The 14,383-nt window shown below is 38.1% G+C and overlaps 1 protein-coding gene across 1 annotated transcript in view; it reads left to right on the top strand.

The window, feature by feature from the left end:
* The window catches only part of LOC111865163 (uncharacterized protein CG4449), an 18,413-nt gene extending 11,778 nt beyond the window's left edge, over nucleotides 1–6,635 (top strand). The window contains exons 4-6 of the mRNA XM_023852948.2: nucleotides 1,941–2,075; nucleotides 2,182–2,326; nucleotides 4,660–6,635. Of these exons, the coding sequence (XP_023708716.1) occupies nucleotides 1,941–2,075; nucleotides 2,182–2,326; nucleotides 4,660–4,961 (582 nt within the window). The 3' untranslated portion in view covers nucleotides 4,962–6,635. The remainder of the gene's footprint in view (nucleotides 1–1,940; nucleotides 2,076–2,181; nucleotides 2,327–4,659) is intronic.
* Nucleotides 6,636–14,383: the final 7,748 nt, after the last annotated feature.

Below are 14,383 nucleotides of genomic sequence, written 5' to 3'. Positions count from 1 at the left end.
CTAAAAGACTCACAGAACGGCATTTTGTGGAGAAGATTCCAGCCACAGGAAAGAAGGCAAAGCCACAAAGAAGATGTGTCGTGTGCTCAAGACAAGGCAAAAGGAAGGATACTGTTTATTGGTGTAGTGATTGTGAAGCAGCGATGTGTTTTGATGAATGTTTTAAGAAATACCACACACAACTCCACTTCTAATCAACTTGCTTCCATCGTTGAGATAAAGGGCGGCCATATTATCAGGTAAGATTATAACACCATCTTTTAAGATTATTTCAGTGAAAAATTCATAATTATATCTCATATAGTTCAAAAGCTATGATAATTAATATAATTTAGACACAAAATTTAAATGGCCAACTAAAAAGTAATACCGCCGGAGGCACCACGAAAGCGATTTTTAAATCCCCACGCTCAAGGGTTAATGGTTTTCAAACATGGTACCCTATCATGCAAAGTTAAAAGAGTTCCCTCTAGTGTGACTGGTGAAGATTTTTCTTCTTCTAACTTACAGACCTAAATTAATTTCTCTGACTCAGCTGTTATCTGTTTCAAGAGACAACTCTGTCCCTCCCATGTACTAAAATTTGTGTTGGTTTACGGCCCACTGATATGACCATCTTGATGGTGACAGGGCCCGTGGGGGGACAGCTGTCTTAATAAAGGATTGCATCTACTGTACACAGGATAACCTTCACTCCCCATGTCAGGTTATCACTCTCTGTCCTCATTCTGTGTAATGTGTACTTCTCTCTGGCAATACCAATATCTGCAGCTGATAATGACCTCCTGCATTCAATCTTCCTATGAATTTAATGCCATGAATCTTCTTTCAGGTGCAGTCCATGCAGACAGGAGAGGTAGATTTGTATCCAACATACATTCTGTGTTTGACCTCATTCTTGTTTGTTTATACAAATAGGTTTTATTTGTATCTTGTAAAATGTACCTGTATTAATAACAGTTCTTGTGCATTGTCATATATTCATGATAATTTAAATATCTTTCTCTCTGTTTATTTTTGTAAGTTATTATATCCAATAACTTTTCACTTTGCTTTTGTATATCCATGGAAAAAATTGACCACACTTTTTGTTAAAACTTCATAATTTCATGTGGCACTTTTGCCAATAAAGCAGATTTTCCATTTTCTTATCTTTCCTCTTTCAAAACTTTCCTCTAGGTTAGAGTTTTTCAGCCTTCTTCAAGTCACAGCACACTGAACAAGGCATTAAAATTGTCAAGGAACACCATTAGTTTTTAAGGAGAGATTTTATAATTTAAAAATGAGTAATCTGATTGTGTTTCAGATTGTTTTTAAAAAGTCCAGTAGCTACAATTGTAATCATTATGTTATTTTTAAAAATAAAGTTGATCATAGATTTCAACGATTTTTTATTCCCCAATTTTTATTGCTTCTTTTCAACCTCCCGAACTCTTGCAGCACACCTATGGATCCTTCATGTCACACCAATGTGCTGTGGCACAGCAGTTGAAAATCGCTGCTCTAGGCAACATTCTTTGTTAGACTTGCCTTTATTTTTGATGTCATAGTGTATAATGCAGCTTGTAGTATGTCTGTGTTTTTTTTCCTATCATTCTCTTTGTACCACACATCCTATTTTGGTATATCTTGTTGTGTTATAATGGTTATTTTTATCATTTTGTCATACATGTATTATTTCTGTGTACTTTGTTTCATATTTTTGTTTTAATTTTCAGATTTGTATCTTTCTTTTTTTGGATTAAATATGAACAGTGAAATGACTTGATAACTCATTATGCAATATTGTAAGAGTTCCAGTATACTTGAAGAAATATGCAAATCTGTATTTACTGAGATAGAATTGTCTCTTTATTTTAGAGACAGTCTATTATTATGATAATATAGAAGTTCTTGCTGCAGAAGGTCTGTTTTTAGTTGTGGTTTCATTTCTATCTTAGGATGACCATATTTCACTCAGTAGTGATTCAGAAACGGAAGTGAATGTGTCTGCATTTGAAGAAGATGACAACTATGAATTGTCAGTCAAAGTCTGGTGGAAGTTTGAAAGATTTGATAAATTTGTCATCAGAAGGGTAAGGATATTTAATTTACTAGCATATCTGTTTCATGTGTTAAGCTTATCTTGTGTAAAGAATTGTTGAGCATGAATTGCAAATGTAATAACATTTCTGTTTGCAGTTCCAGAAGATAGCATCACTGTTTGACCACTATTCAAAACTGGAGAATGTACCTCATAGTCAGATATTGCTGACTCTCAATGATGCTCAAGTTCATCCAAATGACTCTCCAGATTCATTGAAGCTAACTGTTGCAAGTGTTTTAGGTAAAGACAAATATGACCTATTTATCTGACTGGATGATACCTTTGCACTCAAGACAACACACCATTAAGAAATACATGGTGTGTTCAAAAAGTATCGAGCCTTCTTAAACCAATGAAGCACAGGAGGCTCCCTTCGGTGGAGATGTGGAGGGGACATTCATGCGCAGTCGTGAATTTTTTCCTGCCCGCAGAAAGCATCAGTCACTGGCAGTCGGCCTATGAGTGAGGACGTGTAGTGAGCGCTCGTCGGATTCCAGTAAGGTGTAAAATGATGGAACAACATGAGCAGCGATATTGCATTAAATTTTGCCAAAAGTTTGGCAATACGCAAGTGGAAACCATTCACAAGATTCAGCAGGCTTTCGGGGACGATGCCATGAGCAACTCACAGATAAAGGAGTGGTACAACCGCTTCAAAGATGGCCGCACATCAGTGGACAGCAAACCGCGATCAGGCAGATCCTCAACAAACCGAAATGAGAATGTCATTGAGCAAGTGCGGACTTTGGTCATGAAGGACCATCGTATCACAGTCCGAGAACTTGCAAACGAGATAGGGGTAAGCATTGGATTGGTACATTCAATTTTGACCGAGAATTTGGGCATGAGGAGAGTGTCCGCGAAATTTGTACCAAAACTGTGCATCTGATTCAGACTTTGTCGCCAAACACAATATCCCTGTGGTTCGTCAGGCTCCCTACTCCCCCAACATGGCTCCGTGTGACTTTTGGCTATTTCGGAAGCTGAAAATGCTGCTGAAAGGAACCCGATTTGAGTCAAGAGAAGACATCATGCGGAATGTGACGGCCCGACTGATCACCATTCCAAAAGACGCGTTTCAGAAGCGTTTCCAACAATGGCGGAAGTGCTGGGAGAAGTGTGTGCATTACCAAGGAGACTACTTTGAAGGGGATTAGGGTTTTGTACCTCCAAATCAATAAAAGTATTTCTTCTGACCAAAGGTTCGATACTTTTTGAACACACTACGTATGTCTGGACATAGAATAATTTTCTGTATTAATTGTATACACTTATTACAAGCAAACATGTAAAAGATACTATAGATTTTTGAAAACATGTTATACTGAAAGGTCATGTACTAACACGCAGTGACTTTATGCCCAGCCAAAATCAGGCATGTCTGATCAAACAGATCTGCTTCTGGTCACATTTACTTCAGTAGGGTTAGCTGTGTGGCCAGTCTAACCATGGAAGGAGGAGAAAGTTGTGGAACATAACACTGTCGGAGAGATGTAAATGCATTTTATTTGTGGAAGTAACTTTCACATTACATGAAATTACACCACCTGAATATCTTTGTTCCTGGTTCTGTATGCAATGGGGATGCTATATCTTCCCCACAAGTTTCAAGTCTTTCTCAAGGCTAGGCTTGTATGAAGAGAAAAAAGACCTACCTTATGGGTGTGAACCTTTTACAAGTAACTGCACAAGCACCAGTTAACAAAGCCAGAATTCAAAGCTGCAATTCTGTATAACTGACTATGTCAGGTGAGCCTGTTTCAGAGAGGAAAATTTTGAGAAGAAATAGTTTTATTCAAATAAAATGTTTGAGTTAGAATTTTGCATAATAGACTTAATGTTTTTCTACCTCTATGCAGATGGCTATATTAGGTTGACAGGATTTTCTCTCAGGGAACTACTACCTGATAGAGCTGGGGTGAGCTTCATTTCTATTGTGTCTACGCTATGGGTTGGACATGCAAGGAACTGGTTTGATTCCTGGCAGGGGCATAGGTTCTTCTCTACAGCATATGGACTGGCTCTAGACCCCACCCAGCCTCCTACATAACAAGTACCTATGCTTTTTTTTGTAGGAGTAAAGTAACCAGAGTGTGAAGCTGACTACTGACCTAGTGCCACTCCCTCATATGGCACGTTGCTTAAATAAAACAGGGATAACAGGGATACTATCTGCTGATAATTTTCCGTTGTGTTCCTTCCATTGTCAGACATTGACCTTAGATGTGTTGTATTCCTCAATGCCATGTAGTTGTTAGTCTTTATGTCATACATGATAACCATTAATCTAAACTTTGTATTACAGTTCAAAAGATTCAAGTAAACCTAAATTCACAAGTACCTTTTGCTTCCATGTGATCTTCCATGAACACTTCATGTGATTTATTAAACATTTGCTTAATATGCACAATTACCATACAAATAAAAAAATAGACCTTTTAAAATTAATGATATTAGGTATTAGCACCATGTTGTATGTCACACCTTAATTTGGTTATCAACATTCATTACAAAGTAAATGGAATTTTTGCACATGTGGCTTACCTCATCTGATTACAATGTGTGATTTCCAGAGGGTGGTGTGGTGACATGTGGAGATGTGAAGAATGCCTCAAATCAAGTGAAACCCTCATTGAATGTGGATGAAATGGAACTGAAAGTTCAGCGTAAGGGACACAAGGAACCAATATTAATACAGATCAAAAAGACCCAGAAAATGCGAGTGTTGATGTTGAAATGTGCAGAACGCTTGGATGTACCAGTAGAAAAGTTGAAGTTCTCATTTGATGGAGAGTCCTTAAATCCAAATGAAACCCCAGTGGATCTTGATTTGGAAGGAGGAGAATGCATTGATTTATATATTTCCGAAACCTAATAGGATTTATTGAGGATTCGTCATTTTTTGTTTCATGATACAGAAGTTGTGATTGACAGACACATGTTAAAAGTTTTGTATTGTATTGTTGTCCATATTGCTGAACAATTGAGACTTGATTTTAAATTATATAGCGATGCTTCAGTCAGGCATTACCAGATCTGTGTGTCCCAGACAAATCACTGTGCATACTGACCTGTATCTCATTGCATGACCACATAGTGGTTGCCCCTCTTTTAAATATCTGTAACATCTGGCAAAACCAGTTGCACCAAATCCGCTACAGTTAGACTTGCAGCATAAATTGACATTCCTTGAGTGATGCATTCTTCAGGCACAAAAAAATGTGAGTGTTGCAGGGGGACAGACTGTATGGTGTTCTGATGCCTATCACTGTGCTTTCGGTGTAGTATGGCATGGTTGGTGGTGCTGGCCATTTGGAGGTGTGCATGGGTATTAATCACAGAATAAAGGTGTTCTAGATTTTCAATACATCATGTGGCATTGATTGAAACACCAGTTCTCGGTCCATTATTTTGGGTTCCTGGTGGCCGAATTTTGAGCATCAGCTTGTCAGCTGATGTCTGAGCGATGAATATTTTTTCTCATTGGTTACAGCAGGTTTTTCCATTGCATGCTTTGATTCTTTGATACTGGTTTATGGTGGTGGTGACAGATTTCTTCACATGCTGAATTTGAATGGTTCATTAGTTGCGATTATCAAACCAAAAGTCAGATGTGGATTTCATGCAGTCACCACTTTGTTTTCTTACATTTTACACACCCAAAAAAGGAACTTCACAGAAGTTGAATATTTTAGATCTGTTACCATAATTTTGGGATCATACAGTAAGTGTAACTCACACATAATGAGTTTATGTGTCCATTGTGTAGGTATTGCTGATGCAGGTAATTAAAAATATTTTAGGATAGCCTTCAGTGACTTAATGTCTATATGAGATTTCATAAAAATCTGTTCATGGTTCTTGAGTTGAAACAGGTGCATGGTCAGCCCTGTATGTGTTTATTTCATGCACATCATGCAAAGAATATGTAATAAATAAAAAGCATAGAAATCATTGGCTTGAAATAAACATGCAGTTTTATATGTAATGTCATAAGTATGCACATTATGTTCAGTACAAATGAAATGTTGCTTAGGGCAGGGTCCCTTGATAAATTCTTTTGAACATACTGATTAATCTTTTGGTTTCATAAAAGGCAAGAAATGTCTTCAATATATAAGAAGCTGTTAACTTTTTAAGGACTCCGTGGTGTTAAGTCAGTAAGTGAAATGTAACTCTTCGTAACATTATGTTTATAGTTGAAAATCATTTGGAAAAGAGGAAATTCTTTTATTCACAAGTCGGTGCTTGTTTTCTAAGTTTTCTTATGCTGAGATTTTAAGAGTTTGCTTTGAATTAAGTAAGAGTTTTCAGTTACTGGAGGAATTTGACATATGTGAGCGAGTTTATTTGGAGAGGCAGATGTTTAGCTTCAGTCCTATGGTCCGTGTGTTGGAATGCTAAAATATAAAGTACTTCATGTTATTTATGCAGTTCTTTTGATAAATGATGAAATTGTACCAAAGAGAAGGAGCAGAATTTGTTTCACTGACTGTAATCAAAGATCTTGATAGAATGGCTGTAGTGAAATATAAATATTTTGCACATTGTCCTGATATATCAGTCAGTTCTGGTGAAGTGGAGTAATTTTGAGTCATGACACCTCTCTTACTTCCTGTGGTTTTTAAACTTAGTCCCAGTTATTATTATTATTATTATTATTAGAGGGGTTGGGTTTCCCCATGCATAGCGACTAATAGTCTATTGTACGTCCCCCTTTGATATTCTGCCGGTCGCCATACCCTACTGGTACTGGTGCGTGCTATCAGCCGCATTCAGCCAACGAGGTCGACCGTTGGTACCTGATACTTCCCCCATCTACCAGAGGCATTGGAAACTACTTGGGCAGGAAATTTTTGTCTAATTTTGCTCAGAGATCTAGAGACATGAGGATCTTTTACGTGCCATAAATCTATGACATGGGACCCATGGCTTAAAGTCCCTCCCGGAGGACTTGTTCCCTGAATTTTTCCCCCCTTAAAAATTCCACGACCTCTGCCGGGTTTGAACCCGCGTACCTTGAGTCATGAGGTGGGAACGTTACCCCTAGACTACGGAGGCCGCTTAGTCCCAGTTACAAGTAATTTACGATATTGGGGCGAATAAAAAACATGAGTGTGCTGAACGTAGTTGTTTTAGTAAAGATGAAGCATGAAGAAGGGACAGATAAAGTAATACGACCTTGATGGAGTGGCTTGTAGTTCATTCAAATCTCTGTGTAATGTGATAGATATTCATTCTCTCTTATCATGGCCTGAAAGTTTTGTAAGGTTTGCCAGTGCTGTGAAATGGCTTCAGGACATCTGTTGAGTGTCAAGGAGATAAAGGATGAACTGTGATACTGAACAAGGTATAAGATGACTGTCTACCCAGTGGGTTATTAATAAAGTTAATAAAAATTAATAGAATTGTTGTGTGGACAACCACCATATCACTTACTTCCATAACAAAACAGGATGCAGAAAAGAAAGGTGTGGTGCTGATGTTCACCTGACTATATTGAAAGTGTAACACAATCTGGCATGACACTGCAGACAATGAACCGGATAGAAGAGATAATCAGGCAACAGCCTGGATCGAACTAGAATACCAAATGGGCAAAGCAGTCTCAGTAGTTTCAAAGGAGGCTCTGATGTTTTGAATAGAAATGAGGTTGCTTTTCTTCACATGGATTCAAAGCCGGTAGATATTCCCATGCTTTTAATTGATCATGACTGTTATATAACTTGTGGTAAAGAGACTACCAAGTAAATAAAAGAAAATACAGTAGAACTTGGTTATAACGTCATCAAAGGGACCTAAAAATAGTGTCGTTGTAACCGAAATGGGCACTTCCACAGTAGCCTTATGTTAGTCACGTAAAAATCTACCAAAAACCGAGTTAAAAATGTTGCATTTTTTAGTGAAATACGTAGTTAAGTACAGACTAACGTAACATTAACGTGGAATTGCCCAAATGTGTAATATCAAAGATATATTACAGCGCTTTTCACTGACAATACACACCGCACTAATACTGTATATTAAAGGTAGGCCTACTCACCAAATTACAGTAGATTACATCAATTGTTGTGCCTTACTGTACCTAGATACGAGTACAGTAATCAGTTATCTTCATCTGTTTCCTGTTACTTGCCCAATACACACTTTCTAAATTACGTTCAATGTCCATATCAGAGAAATTCAGGAATGAAAATGACGTTACATACGAGGTTGATGCATTTGTGCATGTCGTACTAAGCAAGGTATAAAAACAGTTGCTTTATGAGGAATTAGTTCGTACCATTGAATATTTGACGCAATAGACAAGGTGTCGCAGAAACCGATGTTGCTATAACCAAGTTTTACTGTATGTGTGAAAGTGAATTGGACTTATCTAGTTCAGGATGAAGTTCAGTAGTTGGCTTTTTATAAACATGGTAACGAATGATTGGGCTCCAGAGAACATAACTTGTGACCAGCTTTATGGGGGTTATAACACAATGTCTTTAGCAACCCATTCAACAGCATATTTCGTGGCAGCTCAGCACTAACAGCCTGATGCACAGATTCTTAACCCTTTTTCTGTAAGGATATTTTTATGACAGTGTGCAATTCACTATCCTGTTATATACTGTAACTTATTGCCTGCACTTATAATTATGAAAGTTTTAATGCTGATAAATGAGAGAGTGTTCTTGATCTTCAGTATCTTTCCCATAGCTTCATGGCCTTGTCCAAATCAGCTGATTGAAATCACATGCCATTTTGAAAAACAAGTGTCAACAGAATATCTTGAAGGGAATTCAGTACACATTAAGCATGTGCAGAAATAACTGTGCATAGTGATATATAGGTAACCGTAAATGTGAAGAAAGCAGTCTTCTGGGACATCCAAGAAGACTGCTTTCTTCATAGTCACTGCTGTGAAACCCTCAAATCTTACACAACTATAAATGTTTACAGGCTTTAATAGTTGAACAATGAAAACTTTATTGAAACATTTTTTCTGTGCATTCATGTCATTCTATGGTGCTGTTGTTTGTATATATACAGAATATCTTCAGATATTGAAAGCAATCATAAAGTAAGTAAAGTAAAGGTATCCCTGTAACAGGCCCTGGAGGCCCGTAGGGTTGTGAGGTGTTGAGGCTCCCACATTTTCTAGACAATTGGCTCACAGATGGTGGTGAGGTTATCAGCCTTACGTGCTGACTGCCCTTTACCCCCCAGGAATATTCCTGATACTCATTTCTGTTGGAGGCTGAGTCAACCCCAGGGCCATAGTGCAGCTGGAAGGATTAGGCAAATTGAAAAAATCCACCTCATCAGGATTCGATATCATGACCTTCCAACTTGTAGCATAGTGCCTCAACCAACTATGCTACTGCGTGGCCCCATTAAAAGCAATCCTACATTTTTAAAAGAATTAGATGTCTGAACAGCAGACTCGATGATTATTAGCTGGTGTAGAGCGTTCTGTAGGAAAGGACTATGGGTGTTTGTTATTGTGATGAATTTTTGTCACGGAGAAACAGAGTAGTTCTGGGTTGCTTTCAGCACTTAGGTCAGGAAGGTAATTGTATTCTGTTGTGTGCTAACAATACTCTGGGTTGCAAAAATAATGGTAGCCATATGAATGTTTACAGGAAAGAAAGAAGCCATCAGTGAAAGTCAAAATGGCTGATCAGTATTTTGTTTCAGGACCTGATTGGTAGGTTCGTGTTGTGTTCCCCTTGACAGTGTTAGCACTCAAACCATCATTTAACTTCTGTTTGTTTTTAGCTTCTGTCAGGTTGTGAGGAAGAACCCATCAACACCAGACCATCCTTAGGTGGAGTTATGTGTGTGAGACGCAAAAGCTCTTGACAAATTAATGTGTTGTCATGTGACTGACAATATATTGGGTTTTGGACTGGTAATTTGATTTATTGAACTCTTACATTTTATATTCTAAAAACTAGAGAAACTGGATTTGTTTCCAGTCTCAGGTGAGTGGTAGATACATAACCTATTGGGCCCTTTAGAAAGAGCTAACCTCAATACAATTGGGGGAGACACCTACATTGTTGGTTTTCTTAGAAATGACTTATCTCATTCAGTGAGGTGTCTCACCAGAGGATGGAAACATGACTTTCTGAAATCTTGTGTTTTCTAGTTTTAGAATTTTGGATGATGGACAAAGTCCAAGAGCCCAGTAATTTGAAGAAAGGATTTCCTCAGACACTTCTTTTTTATTGCTAGTGGGGTGGGACTAAGTCCCTTGTTCTGCGGCCACTTCTGGCCTATGGTACCAGCCCCAGATGATAGGTGAGGGTGATTGTGGAGCATTTGGTGGAATGAAGATTGGCAGGGGAAACTGAAGTACTCTGAGAAAACCTTGCCCCAGCGCCACTTTGTCCACCACAAATCCTACTTGACCAGACTCGGGGTCAAACCCGGGCCGCCATGGTGGGAAGCCAGCGACTAACCGCTTGAGCTAAGTGCGGAACTCCTCAGACACTTCCTTGGTTGTTTGCTTATTATGTTTTCATCCTTAATTCCATAAACCAATGTAGGAATGTGGCAGGTGGTGAAGGAAAGTCCTGAACAGTCGGTCTCAGAAGTTTGAGCAACTGGCTCTCATTTCAGATATCATTTGTGGGAGAATTATCCTTAAAGTGGCTGTTCATTGTCTGAGTAAAAAAAATGTGTGATATCTTAGGATGGTTCTGTTTCTGTCATCAGAAAAAGATACCCACAGTGTGAAAACCATTAGGTAAGCACTGTGCCATGCAGGTGTATGGAGGAATGGAAGTATAGATCCAACCATTAGACAAAGTTTATTACTTTTTGAAATTGATATAACAATATCATTGGCTGATTCGTTGTTCTGCATATCTAGAAGATATCTCATGCCAAGAGAAGAATGTTCCAGTTTTATGCATTATTTGCACAAAATGCATAAAATGAGCATATGTTTCAATGACAAAATTTAGTACTGGTTGAATGGGGTTCATTTTTCAGTAGGGGAAGGAATTTCTCTTGTTACCATTGTGTCTAGAAGAATTCAGGGCCCACCAAGCCTCATATTTAATTGGTATGCCAGGATAGTGCCATGGAATATGTCAACGCAGTGCAGCGCAGCGCACAGTGGTTGTGATGGATGGGACGCAGTGATTAGTGTGACCATCTCATTATCCATGAGCTGCAGATTCTATGTTAATTCCCTCAAGTTGATTAATTGGTCGCACATTAATTATTTTATATGTTAGTTCAATCTGTCATTGGCTAGAAGTTTCTTTTTGTATGTGTTGTACAATTTTCTTTGACTCATTACCATCAATAATATTAGAAGCAGATAACGCAGTTATTAGCCAGATACATCTCTTTTCTTGCGACCTTAAATCAGCCTCGTATCATGTACGGGTGACATTTCGTCTCGTGACGCTAGGAAATTATGACATGCATTGTACCTTATTTTAGTAACACATTGCGTGTAACACGCACACCCTGTAAAATTAAAGGTAAATAACATAAATAACAATTTTATGTACATAATTTGTATAATTTCAAAGCGTAATCTTCATCGTGGTTTTGTTTTGTGGGTTAACCAGTCGTTTTTGATTCTCTGAATATAGGCCGATCTCGTTTGTATTGATTTCAAAAGAAAAATTTAACACGAGTTTGTAAGATCGCTGAAAAACTGAAATTGAATGAGATCATGATGTTCAATGCGAGGGATGCGAAAGAAAGAATATTTAGAAATGGACCTAACGATTTCTGCTTATAAATATAAATATTCTATTTTTCACATACTTCGTGAGATTTGAGGTTCTGACGGCGGTGGTTATGAAGATTATTGTTTTCTGGAGTCTCAATATACACTTCATCACGTTTGTTGAATAATATTTACACTATAACACTTTTATTATACCGCCGTCACACAAACATTTTATTCCATTCTACGCACAATAATTATCCATTCTGGATTTTCAGTAGCAAGGACATGTATACTTGTACAATTGATATGTAAGTCCTGAAGCTCGGGTTATTTAATAAGAGGTCTCTTAGTGAATGAAGAATATTTGGTTCAATATAGATGTACACAATTACATTATACTGTACGAATACGTACGAGTACGTATACGCCCAGTACTGAATAATTCATAATTCTACTGGAAAGATTCATCAGTTTCGTTTTAGATCATCAGTTACCATCCATTTAAACAACGTTTTAAACTATACTGTTCGCACAAGAAATAGCCACAAATATGCCAAAAAAAAAGTTAATTAGCTGTAATGGATATTTTAAAACAATATCACATTTAAAAGTGCCAACTACTTCCCTGATATTCCGTTAGTGGCGTAACATTAGGAACAATTGTACCAGGGAAAATGATCCAAAGCAGACTTTGGAACCGAAAAAGTAAGTTTCTCATATGTTTGCGTTATTTTGGCCATATTGCGCTATGTCGATCAGAAATCGTGAATATTACAAAATTTCGCAAAGTAGGATTTGGGGTCTGCCAATTGGGTCTAAGTTTATTATTTGTGTTCATGTCCCGTTGGCAGAATTCAAGACAAAATGATAATACCTTGATAGGTAATTCGAAAATGTACCGAAGTTCGTGTATTTGGGCGTGACAGTAACAAACCAAAATTCCGTTCACGATGCAGTTGAGAGAAAATTAAATTAAATTAAAGTAATAATTTCTACCCTTTAGTTCAGAGCCCGTAACTCCTCTGGCTTCTATCTCAAACTCATAATTTCGCTTGTTTCATATGGGAGTAAAATTTGGTTTCTCGCCATAAGGGAAGAACATCGTTTCAGCAGGTTTTCAGAATAAAGAACTGAAGAGAATATCTGGAGAAAAGATGCAACAGATGAATGTAGGAAATTACATAACGAGGATCTTCATATTTTATACTCTTCTCGAAATATTATTAGGATGATCAAATAAAAGAGGAGGAGATGGGAGAAACTTGTAGCAAATAGGTGAGGTTGCGTAATTCGTGAAAAATTGATGTCAGTAAATCTTAAAGGACGATGCAACTTGGCAGACCTATGAGTGATATGAGGATAATATTAAAATGGATTTTAAGATGTAGTTTTAAGGATGTGGACTTTGTTCAGCTCTCTCAGGGTAGGATTAATATCGGGCTGTTGTGCATGTGGTAGTGCATTTTCACATTCCTTAAAAATTGGTAAAATATTAACTAGTTACGATTTAGGCATATTTACAAATCTTGGGTGACCAGTCAAGTCGATTCTGAGCAGAAGTCAAATATTTTTATGACTTCTATCTCCATTGAAAAGGGGACGTTAAATATGCTTCGAACTGACATGGCTGGTGGTTCAGGAAGATTTTGCCATTTTTAGTCATAGTTAAACTTCAGATCTTAAAATACATTGCAGATAATTACGTCAAAATTGGAAAGTAGGCCCACTTTATTTCCGAAATTTTCATTGACAATATTAGGCATTGTGCGAAAGTGTTCTGTTCCTTTCATGTGTTCTTAATAATATGAACCGAAGCAGCACAGTCAGAAAGTGACTGGCGAGGTGCTGGAGATGGGTGTTCGATTCGCCCTCAGGAGTAGGGATTTCGTTTTGATCAGTTTGGACCGGTTTGGAATTCACCCACCCTCTTGCCCATTTGACTCCAAACCTTCTGTTCCGGGCAGTAAAGTGATCAGAATTGGAAGCTAACTGTCCGCATCATAGTGCATGGAGATTCAGTCACGTGACAGTGTCATCTTGCTCATTACCAGTTACATAAATGTAGTATCAGTTTCTTTAACAATAATCGCTATTCAAGGAAAAAAAGGTAAAGCTATCCCTGCACCAGGCCGTGAAGGCCCATAGGGTTTGAGACGTCGAGGCTGCCACCTTTTCTAGAAAATCGGCTCAAAGATGGCGATAAGGTTGTCAGCCTTACGCGCTGGCCGCTTTTACCCCCCAAAATAATTCCTGGTACTCATTTCTGCTATAGTCTGAGTCGACCCCAGGGCCATAGTGCGGCTAAAATGATTAATAAATTGAAAAGCTCCACCTCGTCGAGACTCGAACCCGCGACCTTCCGGCTTGTAACATGGTGCCTCAACCAACTGCGCTACCGCGTGCCGCTGTTCAAGAAATTGTTACAAATACAAGCGACACAGTAGTCGCATAGTGGTCATATGACTGGAAACAATACTTTCGAGTAATTACATTCAAATTTCATTTCGCCAATTTTCCTCAGACCCGTTTCACAGTTTGCAAAGCAGCTGCTATGAGGGTTTTAATCGGCTTCCTTGACCTGTCTGCCATGATGCTATAAAACTAACATCTGTGGC

This window comes from Cryptotermes secundus, unplaced genomic scaffold (assembly GCF_002891405.2).
Source record: "Cryptotermes secundus unplaced genomic scaffold, Csec_1.0 scaffold178, whole genome shotgun sequence".
NCBI lineage: Eukaryota > Metazoa > Arthropoda > Insecta > Blattodea > Kalotermitidae > Cryptotermes > Cryptotermes secundus.
This window is presented reverse-complemented; position numbering and strand designations above follow the sequence as displayed.